General features: G+C 32.6%; 1 protein-coding gene across 1 annotated transcript in view; it reads right to left on the bottom strand.

Moving 5' to 3' along the window:
- Positions 1-13,073: 13,073 nt before the first annotated feature.
- The window catches only part of LOC127700466 (ATP-dependent DNA helicase Q4-like), a 243,950-nt gene continuing 233,331 nt past the window's right edge, over positions 13,074-23,692 (bottom strand). Inside the window, exons 16-19 of the mRNA XM_052203957.1 lie at positions 18,720-18,882; positions 18,243-18,429; positions 14,543-14,681; positions 13,074-13,618 (exon numbers count right to left, since the gene is read on the bottom strand). Coding sequence (XP_052059917.1) covers positions 13,382-13,618; positions 14,543-14,681; positions 18,243-18,429; positions 18,720-18,882 — 726 coding nt within the window. The 3' untranslated portion in view covers positions 13,074-13,381. The remainder of the gene's footprint in view (positions 13,619-14,542; positions 14,682-18,242; positions 18,430-18,719; positions 18,883-23,692) is intronic.

Here is a 23,692-nt window from a genome sequence, read left to right as displayed (position 1 = left end):
GTTCATCCGAGGAGGGTGACACGGGTGTGCTCATTTCCCAATCTCGCTTTTTTTGTGTAATATTTACCCCATTTCCCATTGTTTCCCTTTCTTTTCCCCAGATCCCACTTTTTTGCGCCCTACATACCACATCCCCACTCTTTGTACCCCAATATCCCACATCCCCACTTCTTTAACCCCTATATCCAACACCCAAAAAGCGTGGCATCCCCTCAATCCTCTGTATCCTTTCTTGACATATTATAATAGTACTGCTTTCTATGATAAGGGTATTCAAAATGCTTCTTTGGTATCTCTAGCTTTTTTGTCCATCTATAATGAGTACGTTACTGATAATTACCCTGAGATACATTTATAATTAACATGATCTTCTGTTTTGCGTCATCATGGTCAAACGAAACTTATATTGTTGTCACACAAATAGTTATCCGGAAATAAAGTGACATTTATTAGAAGCACAGATTGTCAAATCATCCCTAAATAACTAAACAATTTGGTCTATTGTGGAGAGTTTTCTCATAGGCAATCATACCACATCTTCTTTTTATATATAATGAAACAATGCAGTTCATCGTCTATATCTTTACGAGACACTGGTGGTCTAATCGAGTCTTGTTTACATCAATAATTGGTAGAGTAGGATGTTTTAACAACTAAAACAAAGGTTGCATTTTGAAATCTCCAGTGCACTAGCTCATTATCGAAAAGTTACAGCTATCTTTCTTGCAAAATAAGAATTGATGACCAAGTACAAAAACAAAAAACCATGAAAAACACGTAAAAAACAGGGAAACTCGGGAAAATGGTAATTATCGCCTTGTACTTTTTAAAGTAATTTTATTTTTCTCAAATTATGTGATATAAAATCACGTCTTTACTTGTTCTATATTCAGATGATAGAATTGATGATTCGATGATCTGATTTACGATTTATTTTATTGCATACAAGTGTCCCCAAAAGCAACACGAGACTGTCTTGTAATACATTAAGTTTCATCCAATCTGATTTCTGGGATATGAGAAAACTTTAATCCTTGAAGAAGTTACATCAGTATTCATGTGCAAATTCAGACATACGCGATTAGGAATAAAAACTTGATAATACGGAACTTGTACTTGACATATTGAATAAGTTACCTTTCTGCACTGTGACTTTGTTTAAAAAGAAAACAAAACTGATTGGTAATTTTAGAAAAAAAAAATTAACAATTTCATCAAAATTTTCGGGATATCAGACAAATTTCAAGTGTAACCATGTTGCCAGAGGATTTCATCATTAAGTTCAAGGTATGTAAGCCTTTATTTACTAAAATACATGAAAGCTATGCAATTGGCTAAATAAAAGATTAACCAATTTTTCTCTTAAAAATAACAAAATGATAATTTAAAAAAAGACTAGTATGAAATCTATATATGATAAGGTTGTGTATCGATCGATAAGCTAAATAATTAACCAACTTAAATGTCCGAAATTTAATACTATTTGTTGCCTATAAAATAACATGAAATGCATAGCAGAAATATATTTTACACAATACATCTATATAGCTTCCATATATTACACATTTTGATGTTTAGCTTATAACATCTAAATAACTCATATGCATGCAAAGTCTTGTTCTAATGTTGAACGTAGTCTATTCTTATTATACATTATCTGTTCTAGCATGATTTAAATGATACAAATAACACAGTTTATATTTTTTTGTAACTGTACTTGTATATTGAATGTTTAAACTGGTCTTTCAGCCGTTCTGCTTAAGACATTTTAGTTTTGATTGATTGATTGATTTTTTAACGCCACTTTCAGCACTCTTGGCTATTTCATAGCGGCCAGTTTTTATTGTTGGAGGCAGCCGGTGTATCCGGAGAGAACCACCGAACATGGTTAGGAAAACTAGCAACCCTATTCAATGCACCTTGCCACAAGCGGAGTTCGAACTCAAAACTTCTATGTTGACAGCCTAGTGATCACTGTAAATGAACTACGCAAGCCACTCGGCCTCCGATGTCCCTTTTTGGTTTGAATGCTCTGAAACTTTTTATGGTTGTTGCTTTCTAACTCAAGCGTTCCGGTGAATATTACTTCAGAAAGGGACACGGAAACCGCTAGTGTACGTTTTCAAAGGAAGCATAGTTCACATAGGCGATACCATGCTTCCGGCAATTTACAAGATCTTTTAAGTAACTTCAAAAACAATGTTAGGCATAAACTCTGTTCCATTCATAGTTCATCATGCAATCCATCTGATCAGTTTTCGTAATACGTCTTTTTCAGTCCTGTTAACAAAAGAAATAAAAACACCATTAAAACTTGAATCCATTACATTGTCAAAAAGGTTACAAATGTTCGTAAAAGTCAAATGAAATGAGTTTCTGATGATTATGATGTTAAGGAAATTATTGAACCAATGCATGCATATATACTGAACTTAGTTCTCTGTGTACGTTTTTTTTATATTTATTGCGAATCCGTAGAGTACAATCGACAAAAATATTGCGTTTATTTATTGTTGAGCGAAACCTTTGGCTGCTAACTTTCGGGTTTTCGTGCGAAGTATCCCGATTGTGACCTTGATAAACAACCGACACAGAATCATGAAGCACGTGAAAATACGTGAGATAAAAGAGTGATGTTTTTTCTTATATGTCGCGTTCTAATTAGTAAATCAAACTTTGTCATAACAGCTGTTAAATGATTTGGTGTATTGATTCATTCTTTTAGAATCGATTGATTATATCTTCTTTTCAACGTTTGTTTACATAAGCTTTCATAACGGTTTCCCCTTTGAATTTTTCGCTGTGTGGTAGCCGAATTTCTAACGAGAGATGTTATGGTGAAGGTCATTACATACGGAAAAGCTGTCGTCGAACTAGAGTATGGGAAGACAATATTTCAATATTATTACATTTTTGGAGATTTTGATAAAGAAAAGGATTTTCTTTTAAAAGAAAGTCAAGTAAACGTGATTTATAGTAAAACGTAGCCGTTCATGAATATAATACATATTCATCCTTTTTTTTTAAATTCGAGGTATCATATGACGTTAAGGTTCTTTAAATCGTAACCTTAATTTCCTGTGTTATCCCATTCATGAAACTTATGAGTTGGTCACCTGGGACGAATCGCAGAATTAATCTGTTAGTCATCATCAAACAACAATGTACAAAAACACCAAAAAAAAAGCACCAGATATGCATCTATTTTTCGAGCGCATTTGTTGATCTTTACTTCCACATTCTCATAATAGTTATTTGGTAATCTTCTTTATTATCTTGTATTGACTCAGTAAATGAAGTCAAATAGAATGTCATATTAAATGGCCACTTATGATAAGGAATAGTCATACATGTGTTTACTCACAGTAATTGGTATGTCAATAAAGTAAACTATTCAAGTCCTGGTAAGCTATTGGCCTTAAAGTTTACTATTGGTTTGGAATAAGAATGTTATTTTAATTTGTCTTTATTAATATTACTTTTACTGTCAAGTCTGTTTTTGTGATATCCATTTGACGTGACTCTGCACTTATGCATCCCGTCATACATTGAACGACAAAATTATTTTATAACTACCTGTGTGACGTCAAACGCGCGATTCTACGTCAAAGTTAATGTTTATCTAACCATGTGTCTGTCAGGGTAAGGACTCGGTCGCGGTACTTAAAATCTTTCAATCCTTTATGGGTGGATTTTACATTTACATGTATAAATAAAATCGTATAATAAAAAAGCAAAAAGAGGTTGTTAAATTTGATGTATGCCTTTTTACTTTTACTGTTAAGAATGTTGTTTGTGATATCCATTTGACGTGACTCTGAACTTATGCATCCCGTCATACATTGAACGACAAAATTATTTTGTTTCTACCTGTGTGACGTCAAACGCGCAATTCTACGTCAAAGTTAATGTTAATCTAACCATGTGTCTGTCAGGGTAAGGATTCAGTCTCAGTACTAAAAATCTTTCAATCCTTTATGGGTGGATTTTACATATACATGTATAAATAAAATCGTATAATAAAAAAGCAAAATGAGGTTGTTAAATTTGATGTATGCCTTTTTACTTTTACTGTTAAGAATGTTGTTTGTGATATCCATTTGACGTGACTCTGAACTTATGCATCCCGTCATACATTGAACGACAAAATTATTTTGTTTCTACCTGTGTGACGTCAAACGCGCAATTCTACGTCAAAGTTAATGTTAATCTAACCATGTGTCTGTCAGGGTAAGGATTCAGTCTCAGTACTAAAAATCTTTCAATCCTTTATGGGTGGATTTTACATATACATGTATAAATAAAATCGTATAATAAAAAAGCAAAATGAGGTTGTTAAATTTGATGTATGCCTTTTTGTGCTTCTTTGTTACATTTGTTTGTTTATAGTGATTAAGATGATAACACAATGTTGACTGCTGTACCCCTATTTTTGACATTTTTACCTATTTTGTGTTTTGTTCACGCATCGTTGTCATTATAATGGCATTTGATGCCACTGTCATACAAGTGAGAGGTTTAGCTAGCTATAAAACCAGGTTCAATCCACCATTTTCTACATAAGAAAATGCCTGTACCAAGTCAGGAATATGACAGTTGTTATCCATTCGTTTGATGTATTTGAGCTTTTGATTTTGCCATTTGATTAGGGCTTTCCTTTTTGAATTTTCCTCGGAGTTCAGTATTTTTGTGATTTTACTTTTTATTTCGTAGAATCTAAATGCATAAAAATGGGTAATAGCTTACCGTTCAATCAAAACGCTTGCATATCAAAGCAGCTTTTCCCGTATTATATTTTTCAAGGTTATAGGCAAAATTAAACATCAATTGATCATTTAAGGGCACATAACTTCTACAAGGAGTCGATTAACGATGTCGGTTTTATTGACTTATTTGTAGATATTTTTTGTTTGGAGACTTTTTCTTTATAGTTCTCCGATAATAAGCTAAAATGCAAAAAAATGGGTAAACATTGTCATTTAATTGTTACAATTCATATAGAGAGACGACTGACAATTTCAGCAATATTGGTTTATTTGTAGATCTGGTCTTGCTGATCACTTTTGTATTTTAAAGTTCATTATAGTTTTCAAGATAAAACGAAAAAATAAAATGGTAAAAATCCTCATTAAAGGGCAATAACTCGAACTATAAGACAATACTTGCATTTTACTCCTCTCTATTTATAGCCTTGCCGGCCATGTTTGTGGCAGAATGGACCACCAGACTCATTTTTAAAAACCCCAAGGATGATTGTGAATATTTTCGGCTTTATTTGACCCAGCATTTTCTTTGCAGAAGTATTTGTAAAAATTGACAGGTGACGACAACGGCGGACGACGGACGAGACGTCAAGTGATAGAAATAATTCACAATGGCCCTTGGTGCACGTTAGCTAAAAAGTAATCTTTGGTCTAAAAAAACGTAGTTTAAAAACAAAGAAATATGTACACTGTGAAATTTGTTCCTCCTAGACTATTTCCGAAGGTTAGTGGTTCTCTCCCGCTCCCCCAATAAACGAAAACTGACCGCCGTGACATAGACAAGGTCGTTGAAAGTTGCAATTTTAATTTTGTTTATAGATATTTCAGTATGCAAAAACTGTGGGACCAATAAAATATTGGTTAGAAAATGTACTTTCTTGTTTTTTCTAATACATTTTGCTGATGACGAATATTGACCACAAAAACATTTTATTTCTCATGAATATTTTCTGTGTTAAGTTTGGAAAGAGCAAAGAATTAGAATACAAATTGACAAAAGATTGGTTACGTGGGAGATGCTCATAAAGCATAACTAAAGTTATTGAAAGGTGTTTAGTGATTGGTATATCATGATTCAGACACACAGCTAGGCAATACAAAATAATCTAAAACGCAGTCAATAGTTCTGGCGAGGTCAAACACTTTGTAAAGTGCAACAATTCCCTCCCGTTACATGTAATAGTCAATTTTTCAGTCATTTTCCAGACAATTCAGTATGATGTTGATGTGTACAGGTAAATAACAATTACTTAACAGGCCGAACATACTACAATGAACAGATCTTAATTGACTGCAAGCGAATTGTCTGAACAGTACTGAATTTACCGCGATGAAGTAGTCTGAAAGACTGAAAATGACATAATTTATTGTTCAGTCTTTTAGAAGCTGTTCAGACTAAAATGACCGTTTCAGATCAAAATTGGTTTACCAGTGTTAGCTATAACAGTCGGGAGGTACTTTAAAGCAATGAAACATTAAGCAAGATTCCAACACCCCTAATTAAAGACGTTCTTATCTTGTGATTATCAATTTTTTAAAACTTTTAAAGTAAACATTATTTACAAACTATTACACCAGTAAAGTTGTAAGATTTGAGTGATACCAGTGATTATCTTCAATTGAAACATCGCCAGCGCTGTGAGGAGGTCAATCTGACTGTTTGTAATACTTCACATGCCAGTATGGATGTTCAAGTCAGACACCCATATATGTGAATTATTACATAGTATTTCTAAAATGTTCGAATTCGTCAAAGCAGTTGTTGGTATATAAAATAAAAGACAGTGTGTTTGGTCAATTTATTATAAAAAAAACACTACAAGCACATGAAATCCAAAGAAACATCGGTTTTATTGAAGACTATCATCTTAAAGTCGCAGTAAGGCCTTCAACATTGAGCGGACGCTAGTAGTACCCTCTATTGATTACACGTTCAAGAGGATCCCTAGCACAGACATTGAAATTAATGCGCAGAAGTGCATTTTTGATGAAAATCAAACGTAAAACGTTGGTGGTAGATGATAAAAACGGTGATTTATGCTTAATGTCATTTACACACATTTATAGTTTTATTATGTACCTTAAATTCATAATTCTGAACTGGAATTGTTATCTAAAAATCCGGGTGATGACATCAAAATGGCATTAGCAACGATTAAGACGAACAATTAAAATATAATTTTATTGTTTCAAACATTTATAAATGAGGAATATTGAAATAATATTTCGATAGTAGCTATCAGTTTGGTTCAATTTGGTAAATATAAGCTAAGGAACTTCGCCGTGTCGATGTATTAATGGCTTGCAAGTCAATAATTCAACCTCATTTGAATCCGCATTCATCCATAAGACCTTTGATTTAACCTTTGTTGAAGATGAGTTGCGCGTATGTCCAGTGAATGACACGAAAGTCAGCTGAAAAAGTGAAACTAGGAATGGCAGCAGCAGGAAGACCTATTTCGTTGACTGAATCGACCAGCACAATTTTTTTCTTATAGAGGTTATGAACAAATAATTTACATTTAATTGATATGTTTTCGTTTATAAAATGAGATCAAACAGAACTAAGCTAGTCGACCTCATACTGTTGCACGTTCTTTTCTGTGTATTTGGATTTTATGCTTACCGGTCTGCTTATATCTATATATAACGTCAATAGATTCCGCGGGTCATGTCGTTATTTGTTTAAGTGGCATCAAGTTAGGAATACACATGAACTGGTCATATTTTATAACGATTCAAGACATTGTTTTCTATGAAACAGTTATTATCCATTCGTTTGATGTGTTTGAGCTTTTGATTTTGCCATTTGATTAGGGACTTTCCTTTTTGAATTTTCCTCGGAGTTCAGTATTTTGTGATTTTACTTTTTATATATCTATATTCCGTTTTAGTATTAGTATTATAACTTTTTTAATCTAAATTTTCGTTAGCATTTGCTGAAACGTAATTAAATAATGCAACTAATCAATCGTCTATCTTGATCAAGTGTTTTCCTGTAGGTGTGTTGATCTACCTGTACAAGTGATTAGCGATCTTTAGCCGGATATCCCTCAGGGCTTTAAAACTGTAATCAGGAGAACCCTTTGGATTTTAATACAAAAAGTCTAAGGTTATGCAATTACATGCAATTGATTATAATTGCTAACAAAAATGGCTGCGGCTAGAAACACGAAAACAAATTTTGACAATGGCGGGAATCATTTGATGATGGCGGAAGATAATATAACGATGGCGGGGATCATTTGATGTTGGCGGAAGATATTTTAACGATGGCGGTGCGCCATCATAAAACAGGTCATTGAGATCCCTGAGTATATATTATGTAAAATTTGAATTTGAATAAATTCGGTGGGCATAAATTTGGCAGCTAATGCCCCTTTAAGCAGAATTTGTTGCCTCTAATTCCTAATATACTGATACATTGTACCAATCAATTTTCATCTAAGTATGAATCATTGTATGAGACATTCAACTGTAGGCCGATCATTTTGAAATATCAAAATTTTATCAATAATATCCCGAGGATAGTCATTCCCGATTGCTATCCGGTTAACCAATTTTCTGTTGGCATATTGAAAACAGTGCAAACGAATTTTACCTACCAACTTGCTCCTTTAGAATTATAAATCATTTTCTACAAAACATAAATACAATGGTAACTTCTTACAGTAAGAGTGAATACCCTGAAATGTCCTGCCCGCTATACTGATCATTTTTGATCTCTCTTTCTCTTCATTTTACTATAAGCATCACATAAATCTAACAATCTCTGATCAATGTAAATCAAGTCAAGGTGAAATGAATCAAGGCAAATATAGTTGAACTATTGGTTATAGTATCTTAGGAACAGACCAAAACAATGGCGAATCATTGACCAATGAACTATGAAAATGAGGTCAAGGCAAACGATACCTGACAGACGGACATTTTCACTTAACAATCAATCCATATTTTAAGTACAGTTGACCTTCTGCTTATAGTATCTGCGAAGCGGACCTAATCGTGTAACTTTAACCTTGATCACTTATCCATGAAATGAGGTCAAAGCCAGGTTAACTCTTTCTGGCGGACCTGTAAGAAATTCACATTAAAAAAAAACTATATTCTTTTAAACAGCGACCTGAACCATGAAAATGAGATCATGGACATTGGACATATGACTGACGGAAATTTCGTAACAAAAGGCATATATATGTAAGGTATGAAGCATCCAGGTCTTCTAACTAAACTTTAATCACATAACTATTTGATTCACCGTACTAACATCCTTATGTATATGTCTCGCTTCCTGCGACAAAAAGGCGACACAAACTATAGCCAGTTTACATTGGCATTTATTTTCGTTGTAGAGGACCATTCAATGCTTTTGAGGTTTAGTCCATTTGTAATTCCATATTCTTCCGATGAAACTTTATGTTGATTCGACAAATTTTTAAAGTTATTTGAAAAGTTAGGCGACAGTACACGAAAGAGCGACATTTCGAAAATTCATGACTAGAATTGACTCTTGTAATGTTCTTTTTTCTGTATTTGTTATAAGAGAATGCGTTTATAAAATCAAAGGTGTAAACAAAATCATTAATAGTAATTAGCAATAGTGTCGCACATTCTTACTTGATTTCGCCTGTTCACTATTTTGAGTCGAGCGTGATGAGTTTCGGTTATGTTAACGTAAGAGAGACACAATATATTAAGGTAAGTTCATAGAAAACAAACACTTCTCATTCTCATTTCTACAGGACAAAACCTACAAAAACAGTATATGGTAAATGTAATCAATTTCTGCTCAAAGTTGTAAAGTTTATCATGATAAGCTGGCAATAAAATCAGAAGGAAATCTATTCGGATCATCGCATTCATTACTATTTTGAAGTGTTATTTCACGAAAAGGTAATTTTCTGCCTTGTCAATACCATTAAAGATTTCATTTGTATATAACCATGGCGCACAATTGGAAATTTAAAGAGAGATTTGAAATTGCATTCTTTCTAATTACAACAATAACAAACATCTTAAACTGATTTTTTTCTTGATATACGATAATTAAATGTTGCTGAAAATAGTTGCTTTAACTCTGACAGAACCAGACTTATTTGTAAAGAGTTCCTCTATTACTGTTAACATAACATATAAGACTTGTATTGGATTTGATTAACAACTTGTCTATTAAGTTGTTTCTACATGCAAACTAAAACTGATTTTGATAACAATCATGCGGCTCATGACTTCGTATTGGATTTTGTAGGAACGTGTACTGACTTATCGTTACACTGTTTGAATGCTTATTGTCCATTTCTTAGTCGTTTCCATCCTGCATTGTTCTCGGGATTTCCGGTTGCTGATATATTTACTTCATTTTATCATTACTGTGATCATCTTTGAAACGAGTGTAATTTGAAAAATTCATTTTCCATTCGTCCGTTGGTTGAAACAGTCGAGCATTTTGTTTTGTCATGTTTTATGCGAATTTATTGCAAACCAAATGAAACTCTTCCACATATTCATCTCCAATTGGTCAATCAATTTAACTAAAGCTTAAGATATTTTTTTTACTCAGGTAAATCAATCAATGAGTGATGGATTTCTCTTAGAAGAAATTTAAAGGTCCCAGTGAAAAAACTACACAGAAGAATAGTTATTGTATTTATTGTGGGACAATAGAACTGACAAAAATTTAAATAGATTGACAAATAGGAGACGAATCTGTGGAAAAGTTTCATTTGGTTTGCAATAAATTTACCTTGGAGTTCGGTATTTTGTATAGTCTTTTTTTATCTCTTCTTATTTGGATTTTGATCGAACGTCTGAATAAAAGTTTTATTAATATTATTCAGTACTGCAGTTCAAATGATCATTTTTCGCTATTGTATATATACCTGCTGTACAACAAAATATACCGCATTACATAAGTGTTGCAGGAACAATTATTGATTTACCTACCAAATGAGACAGCATATTATTGGGATTTAATAGAAAAATATCGCTATACCAGTTGGAGATTAAACTTGGGACCCTTGAAACAATAAAAAAAACTTCACAGGCTTATAATTTTGTACCCCAGACGCGTGTTTCGTCTACATCAGTAAGCCTTCGCTTTACCATTTGAGCTACTGGAATACGGTAGTAAATATATTGTGGTTGTAACTCTATAATGTTTAGGGAAGTACCGACACACTACCAACCTCAAGATCTGTTTTTTTTTTATGATGTTATCCAACCCTAACTAAAGTATCACCATTTATATAAACATCTTGCGTGTTTCACGAGTCAAGAGAAAAAGGACGAGATCATTTAATATAAATTTCCGCTACAAATTCACCAGCCTGGAGTCTAATCCGGAGCAACTGGCACAAAAAGAAACCGCTCTACAAAATTTGCGACGGCTGTACCAACATACCAAAGTAAATGGGGTTCGGTTATAAATTTACTGGGCCAAGGGAAGCTTAACAACAATAGTGTTGCTTTTGGTCATATTCATCTACATATATTTGTAAGCCTGGAACAAGAATACTGCATATAAATTTATATTCAAATTGCTAGGCAGTTCTGATGAAAATATTTTAAATCAATTTGCTGGATAAAATATTAAGCCCCAAGCGCTCGTATTGTCAAACAATAATCAATATCTAAAACAATAACACCTATCATATCTGGTTCTGATGCATTGCAAGATTTTTTTCATTTAATTCACGTTGGGCAAATATTTCTATTTACGTCCACTAATGATTAAACCGCTTGCTGGTCTCATTGTGGTGTGCTGGCTTTAATTGGGGTTGGCCATAATAATGTACCATCATCAGTCTGGTCATTCCGGTCAAAAATTATCATTTGCTGTTTTTTTCCCTTCTTAGCACATATGTTTAAGAGAAAGAATAAAGACTGGTTGCCTCTAAAACAAAACATATTTTCAGAATGTGACATGTATTCTTACAGACTGTTTGTGGGCTAAAACGTTGAATATCTTGCTCAGTGTTTCAATTTATTACAAAGCTGGGCTAGTATTTTATCAACTTACTGTGACTTGACTGTTAGTGTTGCTCTCCACCTATTGCAATTTATTCAAAATTCTGACCAAAGTGCAATTTGTTTTATAAAACCAAACTGTTCAACTGGTCAGAAATTTGAACAAACTGCTGTAGAAAACCACAGCCAAGTCATGAAAGTGCAAGGTGATAAAATAAAGCATACTTACAATCCTATAAGACTTTAATTCCACTTCAATGATATTATGAAAAATCAGTCCAACAATTTGTATACACATTTTATAGTAATTGTCATGCTAGAGGTGATAGGTAGTAATTTGCAATTGCTATAAAAATGTCCAAACTAAGCTTTCATACAATTTTTCTTTCGAAAAGTCTTCTATATTCATTAGAATGTATAAGATGAATCGGACATCATTTAAATTAAAACATCTTATATTCAGTAAAATATATGTGAAATTACAATACGTTGTTAATAAGTTTCCATGGGAGATAACCTAAATCATTATTCTTTTGAATATAAAAGACTTTTCGAAAGAAAAATTGATTATCTCCCATGGAAACTTCCTAACAACGTATTGTAATTTCACACATATTTTACTGAATATAAAATTTTTTTATTCAAATGATGTCTGATTGTTATGAATAAAGAAGACTTTTCCAAAGAAAAATTGTATACAAATTGTTGGACTGATTTTTCATAATATCATTAAAGTGGAATTAAAGTCCTAAGGGATTGTAAGTATGCCTTTTTTATCACCTTGCAATTTCACGACTTGACTGGTTTTCTACAGCAATTTGTTCAAATTTCTGACCAGTTGAACAGTTTGGTTTTATAAAACAAACTGCAATTTGGTCAGAATTTTGAATAAGTTGCAATAGGTGGAGAGCAACACTTACAGTCATGTCATAGTAATATATTCTAGCACTGGACATGCATTTAATATTTGCTACTGGACGATAAACATCCATCCATCACAATGGATGATCATTGATAAAGTACACCTGACATGTACTCCATATGGCGATTTCTGATTGTAGTATTTCGTTTTATCTAATTTGTATATCGGATGAAGTTTTGTCTAGTAAATCACATGTTTTTGTTCTGTGTAGCTATATTTGCCTAAATGATGCAACTATATTAAACTTTCTAAGATTTGGACCTTACTTTTTTTGTGTTTAGCTAACATCAGTAGAGAGCCTTGTCAAGCTGTTGTATGATCTTCCATTTGTTTGTTTTTAATGCCACTTGGTATATTATTACTTGGTTTACCTGATAAGTTGGTTTGGACAGGTAATGGCAGATATAAAACTGTCACAATAATCATGATGATCACTTGATATATCAAACATGTTCATTAGTATACATTATATAATAATTCAAATTATGTGATTGTATGTGAGTTTTCACAAAATGGCAGTTCAAAAAAAAAAAACTTGAGAAAAAATTACAATGTAATATTGATGACTTTTATATAGGAAGATATCGCAGTGTCTTTATGCAATTAAATTGCAAAACAAAGACAATTAACTGTACTTCATGTAATCAATGCATTTCGTCTGAAATAACTGAGTTCATAAATAATATACATTTGTATATACAAACAGCATCGACTGCGAAAAATACAACTTTTATCTCATTTGAATCAAAAGTTTTGTTGCAAGTTTGATCAACAAATTGAAATCTACATTAATGTTACTGCGCCAAAATCGTCTGACACGCCCCCATGTAGTAGCAGGGAAACAGGGGCTTGCTATACCATGAAATACACGGGCAATAGCTCTTCCATTTAATTTGTGTTCCTGGCTGTACATATTAATAAACTGTTTTATATCTGATGACACTTGGTTCAACTCGTATGATGATAGCTGAAAGTAAATAAGTTTATGTTTAACCAACAATCAGTTCTACAATTAACAATTATTCACAAAACATATTCCAAACAATATGTTTTCAATATAAATATATAACACTAATTTATTCCAGCGTGAATAGCATTGATCTCATAAATAGTATCTATATTAATTAATGAATACACTATTATAATAATGATGATTGCTAATTATCATATCTAATATGTTGCCTTTGTAATATTTCCGATAACCGATTTTTTTCAAATCAACCTATGAACTTATTCAATCACAACAAATGTAAGTATGCTCACGAATTTTATTTCAGACAGTTTTGATGTTTTCTAAAAAAAAATGTCTGGCTCAAATCAAATATTTTTTTTTATGACAAATATATTTTCATCAAAACTTTGGAATAAGCTTCAGTTCTCCCTTAATGAAATGTTTCAGTACTGGTATGATTAAAACAATTTTTGTATAAACTGATTTGTCTGTTTGTTTAGTCTTTGGTCAAATGTTCTGAAATTCAAATAAAATTTAGACCAAGAATCAAGTATCATGCTCAATGAAAGCGTTATAACGCTTTTTCTCAAGTCTGAACTGTGGTCTTGATCGTAGGATGCCATTTATTCTCCGATCTTATGGGAGTACAGAGCATCTAAGGAAGTTAACTCTTTAAGAATTAGCTGAACGTTTTAATCACGTACTATTAGTAAAATAGAAATCAAGCTTCTCAATTATCAGAATGATCGTTTATCAAACTGTTACATATCCAATTAAATAATTCCTGTAAATTGCGTGGTTCGAATTTCTTGAAATTTTTAATTTTTGTCAACAGGCCAAAGAAAATATTTTGTCAAATATCTATGAAAACTAAACGAGCCAAATCTATTTTAGTCAAAGTGTTGGGAACCCTTTAAAATGTTAATTGTTGTGAAATACCTCTGGTTCGGTTGCATCTAGTACTGCTGCCTTAAAATCAGTTTGCTCCTGGAAATAATCTTCTAGAATAATTTTTAGTTTGTCATTTTTCTTTTCGTCTAGATCATCTGCGCACATCCAGAAGTTTTTGTGTGAAACACTGTCAAATAATAAGAATTATTATACTTCATGTTAAAATGCCAGTTTATTATTTATTTATTTGAGGATAATATTCAATCCTTACGCAGAAACTGCTCAAACAGAGTTATGAGGAGGAAAGATTAAAAATGACACTTACTAAATTTTACGGACACCATCACGAATGGATTGATCTATACGATGTGTCTGTGTCTAAACTAACTAACGACATTTTTACCACGTCTTAGATTGTGGGTTACCATCTACCTCGTCTGGTCTGCTAAGTACCGAACGTGACCTATTCCCGAATATGACTGTTTTCCCGAGTCTGAATTCGCATTGCTATTAGACGTGTCTCGGTATTTATACATCCAACATTCATGATTTTCGTTATGATGTTTCGTTTGTAATTCTGGTTCGATAATGTGTTATGTTTTATCGTTTGTGGTTTGAATTCTATTTTTATTTTCTAAATGTATGTAAAAGTTAAGATAATTAATCAGCTAGTTCATTTATATGATTTTTAGTTTAAAGCAGCTATATGCTCAGGATTAATGATTTAGAAGAATAAACTGTTATCACAGAGATATGTCTCGCCTTTTTGTAATTTTGATAATGCAAATGTTGAAATTAAAATAGCAATACTTTAACATGTAAGTTATGCAAATATTCAAAGTCGATGAACCATGACTGAAGGTACATGGCTAAACAATCTCCATGGAATGAGATGTGCCAATGCTAATACAACTGCATACCAAATACCATTGACCTATTATAAGTCGTTCCCTTCAAACAAACCTAAACACAAACATCAACTTGTAAACTATGTAAAAGTTTCAAAGTCAATGAACCATGATCAGGGGTGGGGCTATATAATCTCCATGGAAACGATACTTGCAAATGCCAATACATTTGCATACCAAATATCATTGACTTAACATTAGCAGTTCATCTAAAACTGATCTAATCACAAACTAATACATGTAAACTAAGCAAAAGTTTCAAAGTCAATAGACCATGACTGAGGGGGCAGGGCCAAATATTATCCTTGGAATTGAGATGTGCTTATGCTTATACAACTGAACACCAATTTACATTGGCCTATCACTAATGGTTCCCCTTGAACTGACTTAATCACAAACTAATACATGTTAACTTAGCAAAATTTTCAAAGTCTATAGACCAGACTAAGGGGGCGGAGCCAAATAATCTCCATGGAAATGAGATATGCCAATGCTTATACAACTGCATACCAAATATCATTGACCTACCACTAGTGGTTCCCCATAAATTGACCTAATCACAAACTAATACATGTAAACTATGAAAAGTTTCAAAGTCAATATACCTTGACTGAGGGGGCGGAGCCAAATAATCTCCATGGAAATGAGATGATGTGACAAAGCTAATACAACTGCATACCAAATATCATTGAACTACCACTAGTGGTTCACCATGAACTAGACCTTATCACAAACTAATACATTGTTGACGCCGCCGCAGGAAACACCATACCTATGTCTCGCTTTTTGACTCCGTCAAGGCGAGACAAAAACCGACATGGTTAGAGAATACAAATAATTACACCATAACTAACACAATTCTATATTAATATTCTTGTAATGGTTAGAAAATACATAAAATAACACCATTACAAACTCAATCCCAATTTTATATTCTATTTTTAGAAATTTACCTGTGACGTCACTTTTTGTAGCGTTGATACATTCATGTGACACACAGTTCATAATTCTATTGTTGTGTAAATGAGAGGTGTCCGTTGTTATTCTGTGGTTTACATGTTGTAATGTACTATCATATTATTAATTTATGTATGTCTCTGTCCTGAGTGTTCTTGCGTTTAGTTGTAATGTATTCCTGTCACGTAATGTTGTCATTTTACCGGTATTTTTAACATTGCCATATATGCGGGAGGTTTGGATAGCAATACAACCAGGTCCAACCCACCATTTTTTCTTACAATGTCCTGTACCAAGTCAGGAATATGGCAGTTGTTATCAAATAGTCCGTTTCTATATATGTTGGCGTTTGTTTTTGTAGCAGTTCAGTGTTTATGTTGTTCCGTTGTTTTTCTCTTATAGTTGATGTGTTTCCCTCGGTTTTGGTTTGTGTCCCGGATTTGTTTCAGTTAAATCGATTTATGACTATTGAACAGCGGTATACTACTGTTGCCTTTCTTTATCTAACATCTGCTCAGTTGGTTACAATGTAAAAACTGGCAAGAAAAAAAAAGATTTTAGAGGCAATCATTTGCTCTATTATCATCTATGTGTTGAACTTAACCTTCCAAATACACCGACTGCTTTTCCCTGATTTTCGTTTACCCCTTGAACTCGTGCTACAGGTTAGTTACAATGACAAAATATACATATTCAATGGATAGCTTATTATTGCTGATGAATCTCATCAAGTAATTTATCTAATGAAACAAAACACAGATGGAAACTAAACGACCAAGGTTGAATATAGTTAACTAGCCATAAAAATTTTTTTAAGAAGAAACCAAAATATACGGACAGCAACTGTGCAATTGATTCCACAGAAAAATGGATTTAACTTAAAAACTGAAACAAGATAAAACACATTAAAACATTGATGAAACCAAGCTATAATCATTTGTGGTTAACTCAGCACTGTTAAGACAAATCGCTTGCAGACTATTAGGATCTGTTCAGTCTATTTTAAGACTGATTAGGAGTTGTTCTTTTCAGTAAAAATCAAGAGTTTTAATGTCTGAACAGTACTGGATGGACTACAAGCGAAATGTCTAAACAGTGCTAAAATTAAAAAAGGAAATATCTGAATAATAACTTTAACTCTTACCAAGATTTTACATTTAAAGTTTCATAGTTTTAACATGATTCCAAGATCAAAATGGCCGTTTAAGACTAAAAATATATGGTAATGTAAGTGGATACATCATATGTTCTGGTACAAACTTAATAAACCAACAGTGAGACCAGTTGCATACATATAAAATAATGTCATTTTTATTTTTGATACTGACTTTATAAGCATGAATATCAAGAGAGCCCGTTATGGCGAGCTGATATTCGAGCTAATAAAGTCAGTATCAAAAATAAAATGCCATTATTCTTTTTATCGGTAATTTCTCTTAACTGTGTGTATTTTTTGTTTTAGAATATGATATAAAATGAAATATTTAGTAAAGTTATTTCTACGCGTACAAAACGTTGTGATAGTTGTTCGGTTGTATGATGAAGTCGCGTGCACTTCATTGATAAACTGAAACGGATAGACATGAACACGTGTAGTTGCTGCACTGATACTTGACGTCATATTTTCGAGTATCAAGTCCTGTCCATGATCTTGAAAATATTAGGCAGTAAGATCAAAGGGAAAAAGTACAAATTGCCGATAAAGACGGTTAATATCTTCTGTTATGTTTTCACTACCCCATACAATTTAATAACACAGTCAATTTGCAAGTCATTTATTAACAACAGGACAGTATTTCATTGAATATATAACAAAATCAGAATTTTTAATTCAACAAAACTATTTTTTAATTATACGGATGAAATGAAACTTCATTCCTTACCTATGTAAAGTATCGAACAGATACTTGAGGTTAGTAAGTTCTGCTTTTTCTTGCTTCTGTATTCGAGTATGTAATGACATGATAACGTCATCAATCTCATCTTCCGTCAAATCACCAGGTGCACGATAGTGAAACGCTAAATTAGCAAATTCTACCATAACTCCAGTCCTCCTTGGACCATTAGCACCTAGAATATTTATTGTCGTAAAATTCTTATATAAAATATGAAAAACGTCATTTACCATTTCAAAATCATAGGCTTAAATTAGAAAGGAAAACATGATTTAACTTTGACTGTTTTCGCTAATTGTAATACCAGTAAAACAAAGTAAGCAAAGTAAAATGTCAAAATTTACTTCTTGGAATGTAAAGTTAGCACAATATGAATGTCAAAATATATTCGGTAAATATTTATAAGAATTACATTTGTCACAATTATGTCTCATAACTGTTGTCTTGTATAAGAGGAAACAATACCTGTCAAGTTCCACATAAGCATTTTAAGTTCCCTTTTAACAGGACCTGAGTCCCAACCCATACAGTCACTAATCTCAACAACTGGGAAGTCGATGTGTGTTTTCCCTGCAAAGTTAATTCCATCTTTCTTGGCTTTAGCAATTGCTACAGCAACTGGAGGACACTGCATGTAAAAAGAAAATTTCAAAATAAACTATTTCGTGCAATAGAACAGCTAGAACAACGACAACGAGTGTCAGGAAGACGAAATGCTAACGGCTAACCCTATTTTGTGTATTCATTTTTTAGTCAACGTATGACACAGCACATGGTATAAACATGACAACGATGTAATGTATATTGTCCGTTTTTTTTAATTTCAAAAGATCAAAGCTCGCTATTTTTTTCTGACTGATAAACTGAATATTTCATATAAATTTCATTTTATTAAAGGAATAAACAAACGCAGAAGAAGGATTCCAATGTCATAATTTAGCATAGCTTTACCATTGCCGTCTCATAATAGGGCATTCATAAATGTATTGCAGTACTATGTAGTAACACAAAATCAAATTAATTTTTATGATAAAGATCAGAAAATTAATTACATAATTTTATAATTCTCTATTTTCCAATACAAATCGCTCGTCGAATAAATGAATCTATGTGTTGGCTTTCGGAACTCATGGGTGACCGTCAAAATATACTAGGCTACCAAAATAATCGCGTATTACATTATAATTAATATATCATTATATTATGTCTTATATGTAGACGAAATGCCCGGCATTCGTGCCTAGTTGTATCCCTGGTGAATTTTTGTCTACTTCTAATTTGTTTTTTTTAGAAGAAATGCTGTCATCACAGTTCTCATTATAAAACAAAACAGTACGAGATTTATAAAAATATATATATATAACCAGCACATCTACTATTGCCTTTTCAAATTCTCCCTGTAATATCTTTTTGTTCGTGGTTTTATTTCCCGCAGGCAAAGAACGGACTAACCGGATCCGCCCCTGTTATAACCTTCAACAGAAAGGACTAGGACACACTAATATTTGATAAAAGTTAAACAAACTGTTAACACAGAGATATGTCTCGCCTATTTGTTATTTTGATAATGCAAATGTTGAAATTAAAATAGCAATACTTTACATGTAAGTTGTGCAAATATTCAAAGTCAATGAACCATGACTGAAGGTACAGGGCTAAACAATCTTCATCGAAATGAGATGTGCCAATGCTAATACAACTGCATACCAAATACCATTGACTTATCATAAGTCGTTCCCTTTAAACAAAGCTAAACACAAACTTTAACTAAAATTAAAAGTTTCAAAGTCAATGAACCATAATGAGGGGGTGGGGTTATATAATCTCCATGGAAATGAAACTTGCAAATGCCAATAAATTTGCATACCAAATGTCATCGACTTAACATTAGTGGTTCAACTTAAACTGACCTAATCACAAACTAATACATGAAAAGTTTCAAAGTCAATAGACCATGACTGAGGGGGAAAGACCAAATATTCTCCACGGAAATGAGATGTGCTAATGCTTATGCAACTGCATACCAATTATCATTGACCTACCACTAATGGTTCCCCTTATACTGACCTAATCACAAACTAATACATGAAAATTGAGCAAAAGTTTCAAGGTCAACAGACCATGACTGAGGGGGAGGGGCCAAATAATCTCCATTGAAATAAGATATGCCGATGCCTATACAACTGCATACCAAATTTCATTGACCTACCACTAGTGGTTTCCTATAAACTGACCTAATCACAAACTAATACATGTAAACTAAGCTTAGTTTCAAACTCAATGGAGCATGACTGAAGGGCAAGGCCAAATAACCCCCATTGTAATGAGATGTGACAATGCTAATACAACTGCATACCAAATATCATTGACCTACCACTAGTGGTTCACCATAAACTAGACATAATCACAAACTAATACATAGTTGACGCCGACGCCACCGACAGCATACCTTTGTCTCGCTTTTTGACTCCGTCAAGGCGAGATAAAAATGTAAATATATAGAAATGATAAATTGATATCTAGTCATTTTACCGTATTAACTTTACAAAATCTTAACATCAGCCATTTTGATAAAAAGGAAAAAGCTTGAATCTAAAAACAATAGACGAATCGGGCACGTCAAAGAACTCAGGCAAAGCTAAATGAATTGATACATACCCTCCACACAACAGGGGAGGTATAATAAGTAACCAATAGCAATCAAAACAATTCAGGACAGACAACATCATTGTTGAAGAAAACACATAATAGACACATTATACTGTTCAGATTCTTCATTGTAGCTATCAGTAGAACACCGTTGAGGTTATCTTTCTTTAGACAAGATCGTCTCGAAAATGAATTGAAACAACGAAAATAAAAAGCTTGGGAAAAAAATCAGAGCAAAACTAGGAGTAAAAAAGTGAATGCAATATATATATATTGTTTCGTAGCATTGCAGAACATATTGTAGAAGCTGTTAACTTAAATTTTCACTTTAATAGAATACCAAATTAATGATATACTTTATTCTATTAAAAAAAATCCACAAAAAACACTTTGATATCACTTTTGGTTGGTTTTTTTTAAAGTAAAATTCTATCAATGATGGATATATTTTGCCTAGGAATGAGATATTTGAAGAAAAAGAATCTTATGTAGCTAACATCAATATAAATATTGCAATAATTAGATTTAAAAACGTATACAAATCCATCAATCTTCATTTACTGTGCATTAAATGGTAATATTTCATATGTCCTTGATAATACAACAGTTATTCTATTCACATTAAATTTTTCAATTTATAGTCTGCGTTAGCTGATTGTCTAAAATAAATACCAAGTGATACTGTTAAAAACTTTCGCATGGTATAAAAATCGTAACCGCTTTGACGCAGGCATCATTATCTATACACTAAAAAGCAGATAGGTATGTCGTAAATACCTTTCCCCCTTTAGTTTTACTGTTTATATAAGAATCGATTGTAGATTTTATAAGTTTAAATAGAATAGAATCATAGAACATTTTAACAATTGTGTAACATCACTTTCTTTCATGTCGCCAAACTTACAAAACCTTTATTCACTTCTGTATAAGGTTTGTTTTGATATTAATTTTGAAAAATAACACTTCTACGCAGTATTAAAGAATCAGACTCATTTTTATTTATATCTCAGCTCACCTCTTAAAAACAAAACAAAAATAAATAGAAAAATCGATAGATGGAAGCTTTACATCTAGATAGCAATCGGTCGATCAAATAAATTAATGAAACATAAATTTACCGATGTTCATATCTCATAAATCTATAGCTGTTCAAATTGAAATGAATTTGAACCCTGCTTTCTAGGAGACTTGCACGACGAACAAAATTGTTCACATCGTGACACTTTCTAATACAACAAGTCTTGGGTCCTACTCAATATGATACGTGTTTAACGTAAAAGCAGCAAATACCAATTTATATTATTTTGTTTTAATCAATTGAAAACGGCACAACATCACTTTAAGCAATGTGTTATCATGTTTTCTTCCTTCACACCCGTTTAAAGAGGTGGACTGCACCAGCTAATGTAAATCAAATGAAATGTAAGAATAATGAGTAAAATAAACAAGTATCATTCCGATTTTAGATCCACCACACATGATTCTGGAAAATGGATTTTAGTTATCAATTTCACACCTAGATCCAATTTTCCAGCCAAATCAATTACTGTCACTGTCAAGGGACGGATTTTATGCAGACTAATAAATGTAGAAAATTAATTAACTGGATTAGACGTTTTTAAAAAATAGTGCATGAAATGATTGACTTGAATCTAATCATAAAATAACATGGCATAGTCTGTATAATAAGCTCCACAATTGTTTTCAAACTTAAACTCGAATTTATATCAAATCAAACGGTAATGAAAAGAATGTGAATAAATACAGATGTATTCGCCATCTAATTCAATTTAAGGTTAAGCAGGTGAATAATCCATAACTAAATCTGGAATTACTACTTAATATTAATGTATGTTAAAGACGTCAGGGGCCAGGATAACATAATATGTCCCGTCAAAATTTGACGGGCGTATAAAAAAAGGAATAAATTTTGATGTAAAGAAAAACCAAGGATAGCGTTTGTCTATCTTGAGAAAACATTCCTACCAATTAACCACTTCGTCCTTGATAATCTTGAGATGTGAAAGTAACTTGGGGAACATGAATAAACTTGACCCATTTGGCAGTTTATAATAAAATATCTAAACATAGAGGCGTAAAATCAAGATCTTGAACTAGCAAGAAAATCAACACTGAATGCAATGCATCAAATAAAGGCAACAGTAGTATACCGCTGTTCAAAAGTCATAAATCGATTAAGAGAAAACAAATCCGGGTTACAAACTAAAACCGAGGGAAACACAACTAATAAAGGAAAACAACGGAACAACAGAAACACTGAACTGCAACAAAAACAAACACCAACATACATAGAAACGAGTTATTTGATAACAACGGCATATTCTTGACTTGGTATAGGACATTTTAAGAAAAAATGCTGGTTGAACCTAGTTTTTTGGCTAGCCAAACCTCCCGCTTATATGGCAATGTTAAAAAATGACGCTAAAATGACAACACTACATGACAGAAAAACAGTACAAACAAACGCAAGAACACTCAGCACAGAGAAATACATAAATAAATAATATAATAGTATATTACATGTGTAAACCGCAGAATAACAACAGACATCTACCATGAAGCACAGGACACCACAAACTGTGCGTCACATGAATGGATCAACGCCACAAAAAAGTGACGTATATATTATCACAGGTAATCTTGAAATTCATACAATTATATGGAACGAGATCCAAAAATTCACAATTATTTTCACAATACTAGTCCAAATAATTATCATGATTATGACGGTCTTGAAAGGCTATTTCAAATTGATGCTGTGACGACGT

Source organism: Mytilus californianus, unplaced genomic scaffold (assembly GCF_021869535.1).
Source record: "Mytilus californianus isolate M0D057914Y unplaced genomic scaffold, xbMytCali1.0.p SCAF_5, whole genome shotgun sequence".
Lineage (NCBI taxonomy): Eukaryota > Metazoa > Mollusca > Bivalvia > Mytilida > Mytilidae > Mytilus > Mytilus californianus.
The sequence above is the reverse complement of the archived record's forward strand: the minus strand, read 5'-3'. Positions and strand labels throughout refer to the sequence as shown.